The 15,000-nt window shown below is 27.1% G+C and overlaps 1 protein-coding gene across 7 annotated transcripts in view; it reads right to left on the reverse strand.

The window, feature by feature from the left end:
* LOC100202947 (nuclear pore complex protein Nup54) overlaps positions 1–15,000 on the reverse strand; it is a 55,231-nt gene that overhangs the window by 4,996 nt on the left and 35,235 nt on the right. For 6 of the 7 annotated variants that reach the window (XM_065813644.1, XM_065813642.1, XM_065813645.1 and 3 more), the window contains exons 4-10: positions 14,230–14,280; positions 13,858–13,887; positions 13,530–13,756; positions 10,280–10,467; positions 1,733–1,835; positions 1,455–1,548; positions 228–282 (exon numbers count right to left, since the gene is read on the reverse strand). In XM_065813644.1, coding sequence (XP_065669716.1) covers positions 228–282; positions 1,455–1,548; positions 1,733–1,835; positions 10,280–10,467; positions 13,530–13,756; positions 13,858–13,887; positions 14,230–14,280 — 748 coding nt within the window. The remainder of the gene's footprint in view (positions 1–227; positions 283–1,454; positions 1,549–1,732; positions 1,836–10,279; positions 10,468–13,529; positions 13,757–13,857; positions 13,888–14,229; positions 14,281–15,000) is intronic. The other variant, XM_065813647.1, reaches the window with a different exon arrangement.

A 15,000-nucleotide genomic window follows, 5' to 3' on the forward strand; every position in this document is an offset into this window, starting at 1 on the left:
TGTTTTTTTTTTTATTACTATTAATTTGATACCAAAATACTAAAACAACTAAATAAAATAAAAGATACAGTGATCAATAACAACCAATAAACACCAATAATAGCCAATTAACACCAGTAATCAATAAACAAAGAGAGCAGATAAATTAGTGAATAAATGCTTTTTAAAAAAAATAATTCAAAAATGCAACATTTTATACTTAAAAATATAAAAACCAATACATCTACCTTTTAGGATCAGGATTATCTTTCTTAGCTTGTTCCCAAAGTATCAAATCAACTCCTATAAATATAAAGCAATATTTTTATGTACAATATAAAAATTTTATGTAATTGTATTAAAACTAAAATCTATTTGAAAAAAATATTAATGCAAATATTTTTAATTACCTGAATTTTCCCTGATGACAGGAAAATTTAGGTAATTACAAAAATTTAAATTAATTACGCTGAGGTGTGCTTGACTTTGTAGACAATTTTTTAATTCAAAAAAAAAATTTTTTATTTAAACTTTAATTTAAAATGATGGTTCATTAACAATTGAACTGCCTAATAAATCAATAAGTTTAAACTGTATAAATGCATAACTAATTACACAAAATTAAAGTAGAAAATTAAAACTAAATTTGATAAATAATAATGATGATGGTGGTGAGGATCACCACCAATGATGGTGGTGGTGATCCTCACCACCACCATCATTGGACCTCTCAAAGACATAAAAGTATTCTATATGTCTTATAGAATACTTTTATGTCTTTGAGAGAACTTTAACGCATTTGAGAGAACTGTATTTGAATTGTTTCTGCATGCAGCAGTCTTTATTGTCAAGATTTGTGTTTTAGAATCATATCAGAATCTAATCAGACTCAGGGTTGTAATGTTTATAAAAAAAGTAGTATCCTCAACTAAGGAACTTGGGATCTTAGGAAGGAGAATACATTGTTAATAAATAAAATAATTATTTAAATATTATAATTAAATAAATATATTTAAATACAGATTATCCATATATATTGTGTAGTTAATTACTATTTTACTTCCTATAATCACTTCTATTAATATAAACAACTTTGCTACAATCTACTGCACAAAAATCTGTTATTTAAAAATCTGTTATTCAAAAATCATCAAAAATTATTTTGATGCAATCACATTTCTTCAGAAAGTTTCAAAAATTTGTTTTAATTTTAAAATACTTTTACACCAATTTGAATTCATATTTCACACTAAATTGATATAAACTCACTCTAAATTTATATAAAAACTTATACAATTGTGGTAGTATGGGGTATGGGATCAACAAGCAGCTGTAAATTAGTTTATTTGATATTTTTGAAAATTTTTTCAAAGTTAATTCAATCAAATATAAGTAAAAACCTATAAATATAGTGTTTAAAAGAACACATATATTGCTTAGGAATTAATTAAAAATATTCTTAAAGCTAAACTCACCAAGTGGTGGGTTATCAAGAAACTGCTTCAACTGTGATTCATTCAAAGCTGTTTTTGCTACCATATTTTCAACACCTAGTGCTTCAAGCTGTTTCTATAAATTCATGTTTTTAAATTGTATTTCTATTAACAATTTCAAAAATAAAAACAAAACAAAAAACACATTTTGAACTTTTAAAATGCAACAAAAGTGTGTTACAGTAGCAACATGAAAAAAAAAGGAAAATTCTATAATTTTACCTTTAAGTTTTATTCATTCTTAGTTTGAATATAAATACCTTTAAATTATCCTGACTAAAAACAGCATAAAGTTCTGTAGCCAGTATTCTCCTAGATGCGCCATTAGACTGACGCTCTACCACAAATATAATCACTTCAGATCTTAAAAAAAAAGTTAATATATTAAATAAACAATTAAATTCAAATAAGTAACTAAAAAAATATGTAACAATTAGTTCTTGTAAGCAAAAAAATATTCATTTTCATCATCATCAGTTTTGCAATTGCACCCCATGGATATTTTTCATACTGACATTTAATATACACAACCTTGAGCATCTTCCTTCTTAACTGAAGTTTGTTCACACCATTTTTAACTCGAAGTGTCCAAATTTTCCAACTTCTACCTTATTCACCTGAAACTGCTATACACACTCAAACCCATTAATTTAGACCTTTATGATCTACATGCAAAAACCCTCTTAATTTTCAATGACACACCCTATCAGATACACTCACTATTTCAACCGAAGAATAAAATTAAAAAAAGATGTTCCTTTTAGAGTCACACCACACATTTATCTGTGTGTATTATAACTGTGATACATCATAACACTCAAGACACATAAGGTGTGTGACTTTCTTTTATAATCTCTAATAATGCACCTCTTGTTGTTAAAAGTGAAGATAATTCTCTAAATTTGACCCAGGCACACTTTAACCTTACCATTAATGCTTCTTTTAATCTACCATCTGATCCAATTATATCTCGAGATAACAAAAGTTACTAATACACTCTACTTTTTACCCACTTTTCAATCACTTTCTTGACTTTTTTGTATTCACCTCAAACTCAAAAATAACAATACTAAAAGCACCTTGTATACCACTACATTAATTGTGAACCCATTGCTTACAAACTGTATGAATGATAGAGCTTGTATGAGATAGAGCCTTTTTTACATACTTAACATGGCAACTTTCCAATATTTTCTACTTGGTTGTTCTTGACTTAACAATCCATAACCTTCACTTTTGTTTATACTTTGTGTTTATACTAAACCTCTTTGCTTCCACTCTATTTTTCCAATATTGATATCTTGACATGTTTTTGCAATCAATCATGACAACTGTTACCTAGTTAATACTTTGTCAAAAGCTTATTCAAGGTCCACAAATGCCATACACAGATCTTTTTTCTTTTTCATTACCTGGTCAAGTAATTTAATATGGTATGAACCACATTCTAATGTGTCTTTGCCTTCTTGAATCTTTACCATCCAACTTTTATTATAGTCTATTGGGATTTTACCAGCTTAATCAATTACATGGCAAAAATCTGGCACATTAAGCACCTGCAGCCAGTAGCATAGCAAAGGGCCCACGACTCTGAGGGGGCCAAGAATATTAGGGGCCCAAGCCAACTTTTTACATAAAATTTTTTTTAAAGTTGTCATTTTATACTTTTTTTTTAGTATAAAATTTGTACTTAAAAAATAATATGCGTGTTTACAAACAGCAATCACAGTAACATTTACAATTTGTACTATTATTATATAGCTAAGAACTACAAACTCTTTTTTGGAATATTTTTTTAGCTTTAATAATGATCTTGACTAATACTTCAAATAGTGTGCAATTTTTTATTTTGATTATATCTAAAAAATTAAAACAAATTGCATTAACTCATAAATAATAAAATATAATACAATTTTATTAAGTGGCAAGTATGATGTTGTAAAGTTTTAATGCAAATTGCAATAATATAGCTATTGCATTAAAACAAAAATTTGCTTTAAAAAAAAAATCCCAAAGACAAATGTCGAGCTGGCGGCATACCTATTTACATTATTGATCATGAAGTTAATCAGTTCTATACAAATCTTCTCAAACAAGTTTGGGTATCTGTAAAAGTTAACAATAAAATACATACTTACCAGATGTATATATAGACCAAATGATGCTAATTTAACAAAATATGTCACTGAATTGTTCAAATTAGTTCATAGTTTAATTAGAAAGCCATATGATGACTGCTTAATTGTTGTTGATTTTAATTTCCCAAATATAAGTGTTCTAATTATGATATTAATCCTTTCGACCTAAACAATTCTACCGAGTATGATTTTTAGACAACATCACACTTTCTACTTCCAGACATCATGGTTCCTCAAATAATATGTTGGAATTGTTATTTACCTACAATAGTAATTCTAATTTAAACTCCTAATTTTTTTCTCCTAATGCTATACTAGATAATAACACTAAGGGTCACTTTAGTATCACTTGAAGAATCTTAGCTTCAGAACAACAAAGGTGATTATAATTCAATACCAAAATTTATTTCATCAATTAACTGGGATCTTTGATTTCTAATCAAACCATGAATCAGAGCAAAAAATCTGCTTAATAAATCAACTGCTCAACTAAATGAAAGAATAATGAACTTAAAATAAATTGCAATTGTCTTAATCATTCCATAAAAGCTATTATTAAAAGTATAATTGACCTTCTGAATCTATGTTTACTTATGAATATTTTCCATCATTAAATAAATTAAGTTTAAGATCTCGGATTTGGCAAAGCATTAAATTATGTATCTCACAACAGACTTATGTTAAAATTATGATTGTTCAAAATAAACGGCAAACAAAATAAAAAAGGTATAAACCGATGTCTAAGAAGCTCTACTAAAAAGCATGATTTAGGAGTAAATTTTTTAATCTAACTTCAAGTGGGGCACACATCTTCAAACAGGTATCCTAAGTTCTTACAAATTCTTGGTATGGTAAAAAAAGACATTCACTTTCATTGATGAAAATACTGCTCTCAAGTTATATAAAGTGCTACAAATCAATTATGTAATAGATCTGGAAGTAACTATAGCAAGTAAGTTTCTACTCCACTGTACTTTCTTTTAAAAGTAGACTAGACTCCTGGTTGTGGAAAAGATTTGGAACAAAATTTTTAAAACTAGTTGTTTTTAGTAATGTGTTTTCTCTGCTGACTGTATGTATACTTTATATAGATAATTTACAGCTACAACAACAACAATAATAAAATGCAACGACTTGGCAATTAGCAAACGCCTTTTTCTTAATGAAAATATATTTTTTTTAAAAAGATAAAAGATATGTACAATATTTCAGGTTTGCTGAAATTGTGAACAATCTGAAAACTTTCAATTGGTAAAGTGCAGAAATAAACAACAAAAATTGGGTTAGTACATAGATCAAATCGTTTAGGGAGAACATGCAAAAGAGTGATGATACATTGACTAAGGGTTTGGATTTTCTGCATCTTACTCAAGTTCACAATAACATTTTGTGATATAAGTTGCTCGTTCACAAATATAATCTCAGCACTCATGCTATATTTGACATTACCTGTTTTCATAGCAACTACAAAAAGATCCTTAAACACATTAAAAAAAAATTGAAACACATTAAGAATAACGTTAGCGCAAATAATTTTGTCTAAAGCTAATAGCTATTGAAGCAGAATGAGCAGCTCGATTACATTTTAAAAGTTATAGACCATATTGCAGTTATGAAGTCAAGAAAAAAACTTTCATTATATTTTCTACTTACAAGACTTACATAGTGTAACATTTTTATTTTAGTAAATTAAAATTGTATTTAAGAAAAAGGTTTTTGCTTTCATGTGTATTTTTTGTCAAAAAGGGGGAATGGGGGTGGGGGTGGGGGGTGGGAGCAGAGAAGTAATTTAGGGGCCCGGAATAAAGTTTTGCGGAGGAAACCTTTTTTTGTCACTATGCTAATGCTTACAGCCTAAAAAATTTTAATCAATACACCAAAAAGACTAGCAATCTTGCCTTCTGAACAGCTGATTTCACTTTATTACAGTTTATATGGTCTACTAGTAACATTTACTGCAGATAAATCTTTATTATTCCAATTAATCTCTTCATTTAGTAACTTTTGCTCTTTTTTTTTTTTTTTTTTTGTTAATTCACCTTCCCAAGGCCCAGAAGGCCACTACAGACGAGGAGGCTACTTAATTGTGGTTATAACCCTCTATTAACTCTATAACTTAAAAACACGAAACTTGACAAACAAGGCTGCTGCGCGGAGAAACAAGTTGAAAACTATTAATGAATAAAGTTATTATTATTTTTGAAATTATTATTATTAATAAAATTATTTGGTGTCACTCCTTTGTCAGGATTCTGCATGCGTGACTCCTTCCTCAATCAATTATTTATATTTATTCCTAATAATTATATTTTGATTTTATTATTTATAATATAGATATTCTTATTTTTCTTATTTTTATTATTTTTATTATTGTTATTGTTGTTATTGTTGTTGTTGTTATTATTATTATTATTATTACTTTTATTAATATGTTATTGTAATTATATTGTAAATTTTGAGGAAAATAAATATATTGTTGTTGTTGTTGTTTTAAAAGGAATCATCCACCTTGTTTTTACCTCAAATTCATTTGTAAATATTTTTCATCTAGTTTTTAATAAAGTCTTCTCTAACAACCTGTTTTTCATTTTCTTTACCACACAAAACAATGGATCTTTTTAATCCTCTGTACTAAGCATCTCACCAGCAACCTTCCGCTTATTAGATTCATTAATGCATTAGTGGTGTAGTGGTAGAGCTCTTGCTTTGTAAGCAAGAAGTTCCAAGTTTTTTTTTACCACCACGTCCTTAGTAGTATCAATATTTGTTATTCTGCACAGTTTGTTTGTCAAAGGTTCATATTTTACAGCTTGAGGGTTGAAAGAGCGTTGTAACAACAATTTTGTTTTGTATTGCATTTTCTTTTTCCACTTGCTATAAGATTTCTTCCTTTTTCCTATAACTTTATTAACTTCTGCATTTCACCACCATTTATTCACCACCATGTTTCTTTGTTTCTAAGGACCTTTTATTCTTCCACATGCACATGTTTGATCAGATACTTCAAAAATGTTTACAATTATGTTTTTTCACACAGTTTCAAAATTTTTCTCAGATCTGATTTCCATCTTTGGTTAAATGCTCTTTTTAAAATAATTAGCTACTTTACCCTTTTTTTAATTCTGAACTTATCTTTTCTCAGGATTTTGCACTAATTTCATGTAGGGTCGCCTGAGAGAGATGTTAAAAGAGGATTTCATCTCACAAACAACTGATTTGTGTTGTGCAATACAAGCTTTAGTTTGTATTACTAATATATATATATATATATATATATATATATATATATATATATATATATATATATATATATATATATATATATATATATATATATATATATATATATAATATATATATATATATATATATATATATATATATATATATATATATATATACCAGGGGCTATCCTAGAAAAAAAATTTGGGTGGTACCCCCTCCCCATCCCAGTGAAGTTTAGCTAAAATATTTGCCAAATATAGGTGTTTTTTCGCAAAAGAAAGCAATATTTGCAGTAATATATATATATATATATATATATATATATATATATATATAATATATATATATATATATATGTATATATATATATATATATATATATATATATATATATATATATATATATATATATATATATATATATGTATATATATATATATATATATATATATATATATATATATATATATATATATATATATATATATATATATATATATATATATATATATATATATATATATATATATATATATATATATATATATATATATATATGTATGTATATACACTGAGGCATATTCGTTTAGACGCATCAATTTTTTTCTCTTTATCTTAATTTTTTTCTATGTATTGTCAACTGATATGCATGCAAGTTATTATCAAAATAATTGTTGTGTAGTGGGCTAATAAAAACCACAAAAAAATTTTTTCTATGTGTCTTTATTAACATGAGAGTATGTTTGATATACGAAAGCACATTTTTTAATTGGAATATATCTATTGACGCAATCAGGTTAATAACGGTAATTATTGATTTTTAATCACTTTTACACAAATAAATTGAAAATTTTTAGTGTAATTTGATCTTTTGCTCTGCCAGTATCATTTTTATTGCATTTTATGAAATGCCTAAAGGAAAGTACTTGACAGATGCTGAAAAAATACAAATTAATTTATATCGTGGCTCAGAAATCTCACCAGCACTTTCTATACGAGAAATAGCAAGAAAAATTGGAAGATCTGACCATGTTGTACGAAACTACATTGCAAAAGGTGACAATTACGGTGTAAAAAAAGCAACAAACGGCAACAAAATATTATCAAATCGGCAAATTAATCGAATTCGCTTTGAAGCAACCAAAAATAAATTGAATGCAACACAAATAAAGGATAAATTATTATTGCCTGTCACCAATAAACATGTTGCACATATTCTACGTACAACACCAAACGTAAAGTGGAAGAAACCACACCAAAAACCAATGTTAAAAAAACACCATAAAATTGCTAGATTACAGTTTGCTAAAAACCATATACATTGGACTCATGAGTGGCAAAACGTAATATTTTCAGATGAAAAAAAGTTCAATTTAGATGGTCCGGACTCAATCAATTATTTATATTTATTCCTAATAATTATATTTTGATTTTATTATTTATAATATAGATATTCTTATTTTTCTTATTTTATTATTTTTATTATTGTTATTGTTGTTGTTGTTATTATTATTATTATTATTACTTTTATTAATATGTTATTGTAATTATATTGTAAATTTTGAGGAAAATAAATATATTGTTGTTGTTGTTGTTTTAAAAGGAATCATCCACCTTGTTTTTACCTCAAATTCATTTGTAAATATTTTTCATCTAGTTTTTAATAAAGTCTTCTCTAACAACCTGTTTTTCATTTTCTTTACCAAACAAAACAATGGATCTTTTTAATCCTCTGTACTAAGCATCTCACCAGCAACCTTCCGCAAAACGTAATATTTTCAGATGAAAAAAAGTTCAATTTAGATGGTCCGGACTCAATCATTACAGTTTTTAGCAAACTGTAATGATTGAGTCCGGACTCAATCATTACAGTTTGCTAAAAACCATATACATTGGACTCATGAGTGGCAAAACGTAATATTTTCAGATGAAAAAAAGTTCAATTTAGATGGTCCGGACTCTTACAGTTGTTATTGGCATGATCTAAGAGGAATAAATGACCCGCAAACAAAACGAAATTATAGAGGAGGAAGTTTAATGGTTTGGGGTGGATTTTCTTATTCAGGAAAATTGACTCTGTGTTGTGGTTTACCTAAATGAACTCGATAAAGTATACAGAAATGTTGGATGATGCTGTCATAACTTATATGGATGTAAACATGGGCGATAATGCCATATTTCAGCAAGATAATGCTGCAATTCACACATCTAGGCATTCTATGAAATGGTTTAAAGACCACAACATCCCAGTTCTCGAATGGCCAGCTTGTAGCCCGGACTTAAATCCAATCGAGAACGTGGGAATGCTATCAAGAAAAGTTTATGACGCTAAAGCAGCCGGACACCAATTTAAAACTGCTATTGAGTTAAAGTGTAAAACCCTTGAAGCATGGTCCGAGTTGGATCAAACTACACTTCAACGACTAGTGGAGTCAATGAAAGGCAGAATTTTTGAGGTGATCCAGTGTAATGGAGGACATTACTAATTTCCATCTTTTAATGTCAAAAATATGACTGCGTCTATAGATATATTCCAATTAAAAAATGTGCTTTTGTATATCAAACATACTCTCATGTTAATAAAGACACATAGAAAAAATTTTTTTGTAATTTTTATTAGCCCACAACACAACAATTATTTTGATAATAACTTGCATGCATATCAGTTGACAATACATAGAAAAAAATTAAAATAAAGAGAAAAAAATTGATGCGTCTAAACGAATATGCCTCAGTGTGAATATATATATATATATATATATATATATATATATATATATATATATATATATATATATATATATATATATATATATTTTATATATAATACATATATAAAATGCAAATTAATCTTGTAGTTGATCCTGATGGCTCTGGTTTACACAGACCCATCAGGATCAACTACAAGATTAGTTTGCATTTTATAAATACTGTATTATATTTAATAAGCATCAGAAAATAATTATTCTAAATGTGAAAGTTCAAAAATCAAATGTGAAATGATTTAAAGAATGCAACTCAGTCACATGAAAGTATAGAAAAAAAATAGTAAATATAAAGGTATATAGTAGGTATATAAAAAACATAACATTTAGAAAGTAAGAGAAAGTAAGAGAAGTTGCTTACAACAATGTGATGAAGGAAACAATGCTTGCTATATAACAATAGATTTGTATAAAAAAATACTAAAGAAGTATTAATAAATGCCAATTTAAAATAATAAAAAATATAATAAAAATAAAAATATAAAATATAAAAAATTAAACAATAAAAGCCTATTTTTATTGTAGTTCATGCAAAAAGTAATAGAAAAGAAAAAAAAACAAAATAAAAACAAAAAATTAAAATGATAATTAAAATATTATAATAATCAATAATATACTTTGTATAAAATGATTTCAAATTTTAAAAAAACAACAAAAATAATCTCTGACAAATGTTTACTTGTCTCCAGGTAAGCTTCTCACACTTTCAACACAAACAGATAGTGTTGTCTGACTACCTAAAATTTTATGTATAGAATCTACTAGCTGAGTCTGATTTTGCTTTACATATTCCTCTTTGTGTTTTAAATCAAGTGAAACAAAACCATCACTATCTTTTGCTGAAGGTAAACAGCTGTAACCAATGGTCTAAGAAAAATTTATGAATAAGAATATTAAAACAAAAAAAAGTATATCAAAAGTATTAATTAAATTTAAATATAATTTTGAAAAAAGAAAACAATATTAAAACAGAACTAAACTCAAATAAAATTAATTGTGTTAATAGCTCTAATAAATTTAAAAAAACCTTTTATAAAATACCTTATTATAAAATAAAACACCTCATGATAGATTAATAAAAAATTTTTTCGTCCTGAAACTCTCTACATACAGATGCCCCATCTTCTGCACCCAATCATCTGATACCCAATTGTCTGCAGTCTCTACATGATCAAACCACCTATATTAAAAAGGATAAACTCACTATATTCAGAGAGTTTTTTTATTATTTTTTACACCATTAACACCATACATCTGTTTGACCACCATTTTATTTTTTCATTCCATTCAACAGATATAATCAACTTTAATTGCCCATGTTTTACTGTATTTATGCATCATAAAAGTTTATAGACATGTGGTCTATAACTTTTATTTGACTATTAACAATGCACCTCTTGTTGTTAGAAGAAGAGACAATTATCTATACTCGATCCAAACCCACTTTACTCTTGTCTTACTTTTTCTACTCCAATTAATCTCATGTTTGAGATAACAAACTTAATTAAACACTGTAGTGTGGTGGAAAGAGCTCCCTTTGTAAATAAATAGTTCTAAGTTTAACCTCCACTACATCTCAGATAATACCACATCTAGATTGTTTTTCTTTTTGGTGGTCTTGTTTGTTAATGCTTGTGTTTCAGACTGAAAGAGTTGCAAGAGTGCTGTAAAAGTGATTTAAAAAAAAGAGTAGCCTCCTTAGCATAGTGGCTCCTGCAGACTCGAGGAGGTGGATGCAATTTTTTTATTAAACTTTCTGTATATAAAAAACATATTTTCTATACTTTAAACTAAGAGCACCTTGTAAACAATCTTCTGCAAACCCAACTTTATTCCTAAACTCACCACATGATCACATTCCAGTGTTTGCCAATTTTTGAGTTTTAAATGTACAACAATTGTTTTGTTTATGTTTATCCATAGCCCTTTTGCTTCCAATTTTTTAACACTAAAGGTTTAGGATTATTTCCTCTTGTGTCTCTGCAATCAAACATAAATCAACAGCATAGAATAGCTTCCATAGTAAACCAACAATTCTTTAGAAAGAGCATCTAAAACAATAATAAATAGCAAAGGACTGAGCACTCAACCTTTCTGTACACCAACCTTTACTTTAAAACTGTTACTCTCTATCTGCTTTTTGTTTTAATTGATGTAATGAAAATTTCATACTACCTACACTACTTCTCTTGATACTCTGTCAAAAGCTTTTTCAAGGTCAACAAATCATTGACAGATTTTATTTTTTTCCAATAATCTTTCTTGAATTTTCCTTAAAATAAATACAGGGTGCGGAAAAAGTTCCCGTAAAAAAGTATAATTTAAAAAAATTATCTGTATGGTGTTTTCTTTCAATATATAGTGTGTTTTTAGTATTCTTTTGTATTCTTTTAGTATTTTTTAGTATTATTTTGTTTTGAATTAAAGTGTAATTTGTTTCTCGTCTTGTACAGGAACTTTTGCTGTTTTTGCTGTTTATATTTTTGTACGGAAACTTTTTCCGCACCCTGTATTACATTAGCTGGTCTAAAACTTAACTGCATGGTATTGATAAAAAGATTGCTTCTGAATTTTTTTGGCAATAATTCTTCATAAAATCTTCAAAGATATCAAATTTAATCTTTTTAAAAATGAAAAAAAAAAACGTACTCTTTAAATGCTTGAAGTGGAAATACATGAATAATGTTTATAAATTATTTTTCCCCATTTTAAAGCAACATGAAATAATAATATCAACTTCAAGTTAAAAAAAGTTAAATTAAGATGCCTCAAATGTTTTCACTATATGGGAGCAGAATTTTTTAACAATTTGCCTGAAAACATAAAAACGATATAAAATGAGACTTTATTTTCAAGATTTTTAAAATTTCTTAAAATCGATTTTTTACAACTATGAACACTGCATTTCTTTTGTCTTCTTAGCATCTCTACAATAACTCTGCTCATCTGATTATGCTATATAAATAGCTTGTTTTATATTGCACTTAGCCAAGCAATACAATAGCATACTTTACTTATTTCTGCATTTCATCACCATGACTCATTGTGACCTGCTTGACTTTATGTTCTTCCACATACTTAAATACTTTTAAAGAGGTTTTCTTTATGTTTTTTAGTTACTTGTGTCTTAAAGCATTTGAAAATTCTATAAACATTTCTCCTTGAGGATTTTTAGGCTAAATCACTTTCCACCAAGAACTCTATCAAAACTATGTATAGCTGCAACAACATTGTCTCAAACAAGCTGTCTTTCATTTTCAACATTTTTCTAAACATTACCAAGAACAACGACATCTTTTTTTCCCAAAAAACTTTTTAACTACGGGCAATAGATATGCAATTTTGCTGTGAATTTTAAAAATTCGAAATTTGAAACAAATTTCCTACCATGCAATTTATTTCCAAAAACAAGAAATATACTTCTTGTTTTAAGAAATATACTTCTTAAACTATGGATAATAAAGTTAAAATTTTGCTGTGCATAGATGCTATTTTAGGTATTAACCTGTTATACGGTACAGGAAATTTAGTATTTTTATTGTGACTCCCCCATCAATCCATCACTAGAAGATTTACCGTTCAAAGTACTCCTACGTATAACACACAAATTTTGTAAATAACAGATGTTGAAATATTGATAAATAGCAGATTTTAAAGCGCACACTTCAAAAGTGTGAGTTCAAAAGTGAAAAAAACTTATTTTCTTAGTGTGTTATCTTTCCCACAAGTTAAAGTTCTTTGCAAGCAAGAAACATTTTTTTATAAGGCCAGTTTAATGCCAAGACCAGGATACTAATATTAATTAAATATTTTTGAATATTTATATTTGTATATATTTGATATGATTCTAATACAACTATATGCTTGAATCATATTATATATAAATATTTTTAAAAACATCAAAAAAAATTAAAACAAACTTTTCTTACTTTGAATCTACAAAAAGGATTCTCTAATGTAAAATTGATTGGCTGCGCATTTATAGAGTAGAATGCTTTACCATAGCCCCATAAAGCTTGAAGTTGATTGAGTTTAGCAATGACCGAATCTCTTTCATCTCCAAACAGTGTTGGCATGGTCACAGCACTTGTCATTGCAGCTAATGGATTCTCAACAAAAGCAGCTTGTTGTTGTTGCTGTGGCTGCTGTGCTTGGCCTACAATATAATAAACCTAATATATTAAAACAAAAAAATATTTAAAAAAAATTCAAATCCAAATTTTTAAATTAAAAACTTTTTTTTATTAAAAATGTGACCTAAGGTCCATGTTGGATTTGTTCCAAAACCTATGGTTAAAAAAATAAATATTTAGTAAAGTAAAATTTAATTTAAATGTCATTTAATTTTTGGTGGTGTTAGATTAATTTCTTTCAACACTGCAAAATATGCCTAAGAGAACTAAATTAACACTATTGTTAATTAACTAAGTTAACACCTTATCTAATATGATGCAAACGCAGATCATTAGAAAGTCTTTATCTGCTTTTGCTTCATACTAGTGTATAACAATATCCAATTAAAGCTAATATAAACCTAAGCAGTAAACGTAATTTATGTTTCAAAATAAGTTTATTAACAGTTTAATATTTTAAAAGTATATAGAAAGTTAATGCAAAAGTTTCAAAAACCTGTAAATAAACCACCACCACCTAATGTTCCAGTTCCACCTCCACCAAAAGCTATGAAAAAAATTACAACAAATATTGTAAAATAACAATTCATAGACATGCAATTATCCAAAAATCAAGCTTCATGCATAGCAAGGTTTAAAAACAGTATTCTCTTTTTAAAGTATGCTTAGAAGCTTAAAAGCTTAAAGCTACTTTAGCTCAAACAATAAGGAAAACTAAATAAGAAAAAAAAAAAACTTAGTAAAAACTTAATAAGGAAACATTAAGCACATTTTCATATTATACCAGCTTTAATTTATCACTTACAGGAATTCAGTAAAAAGCTTTGGAGAAAAAAATGAAAAAAATGAAAAAAATGAAAAAACCTTGAAAAAAATGAAAAACCATGGTTAATAATAAACACAATGTAGTTTATACCTAATTTAGGTGTAACCCCACACAAAAAATGCAAAATCCTTCAGCATAATAGGCTTTAGTTCAATTTACCTGTATGCTTGTAAAAAATGAATGTAAATGCCAATCCAGTCTTAAGATTCAAAAATAACTTTAGCCCTCTCAAACCCAGACCTGTTTTGGTTTTTTCTGATGATAAACAATGGATTAAAAAGTAGCTAGATGCCATAACTCATTTAACATTCAAAACTATTATTTTGTTACTAACCGAACATTAGATTTTGAAAAAATGAATTAAAACTTATGGCAAAACTTAACTTAAAGACAATGGAATGTATGAGAACTTTGAAATTTTTATATATATGTACAACCCTC

The sequence above is a fragment of the Hydra vulgaris genome, chromosome 12 (assembly GCF_038396675.1).
Source record: "Hydra vulgaris chromosome 12, alternate assembly HydraT2T_AEP".
Taxonomy (NCBI): domain Eukaryota; kingdom Metazoa; phylum Cnidaria; class Hydrozoa; order Anthoathecata; family Hydridae; genus Hydra; species Hydra vulgaris.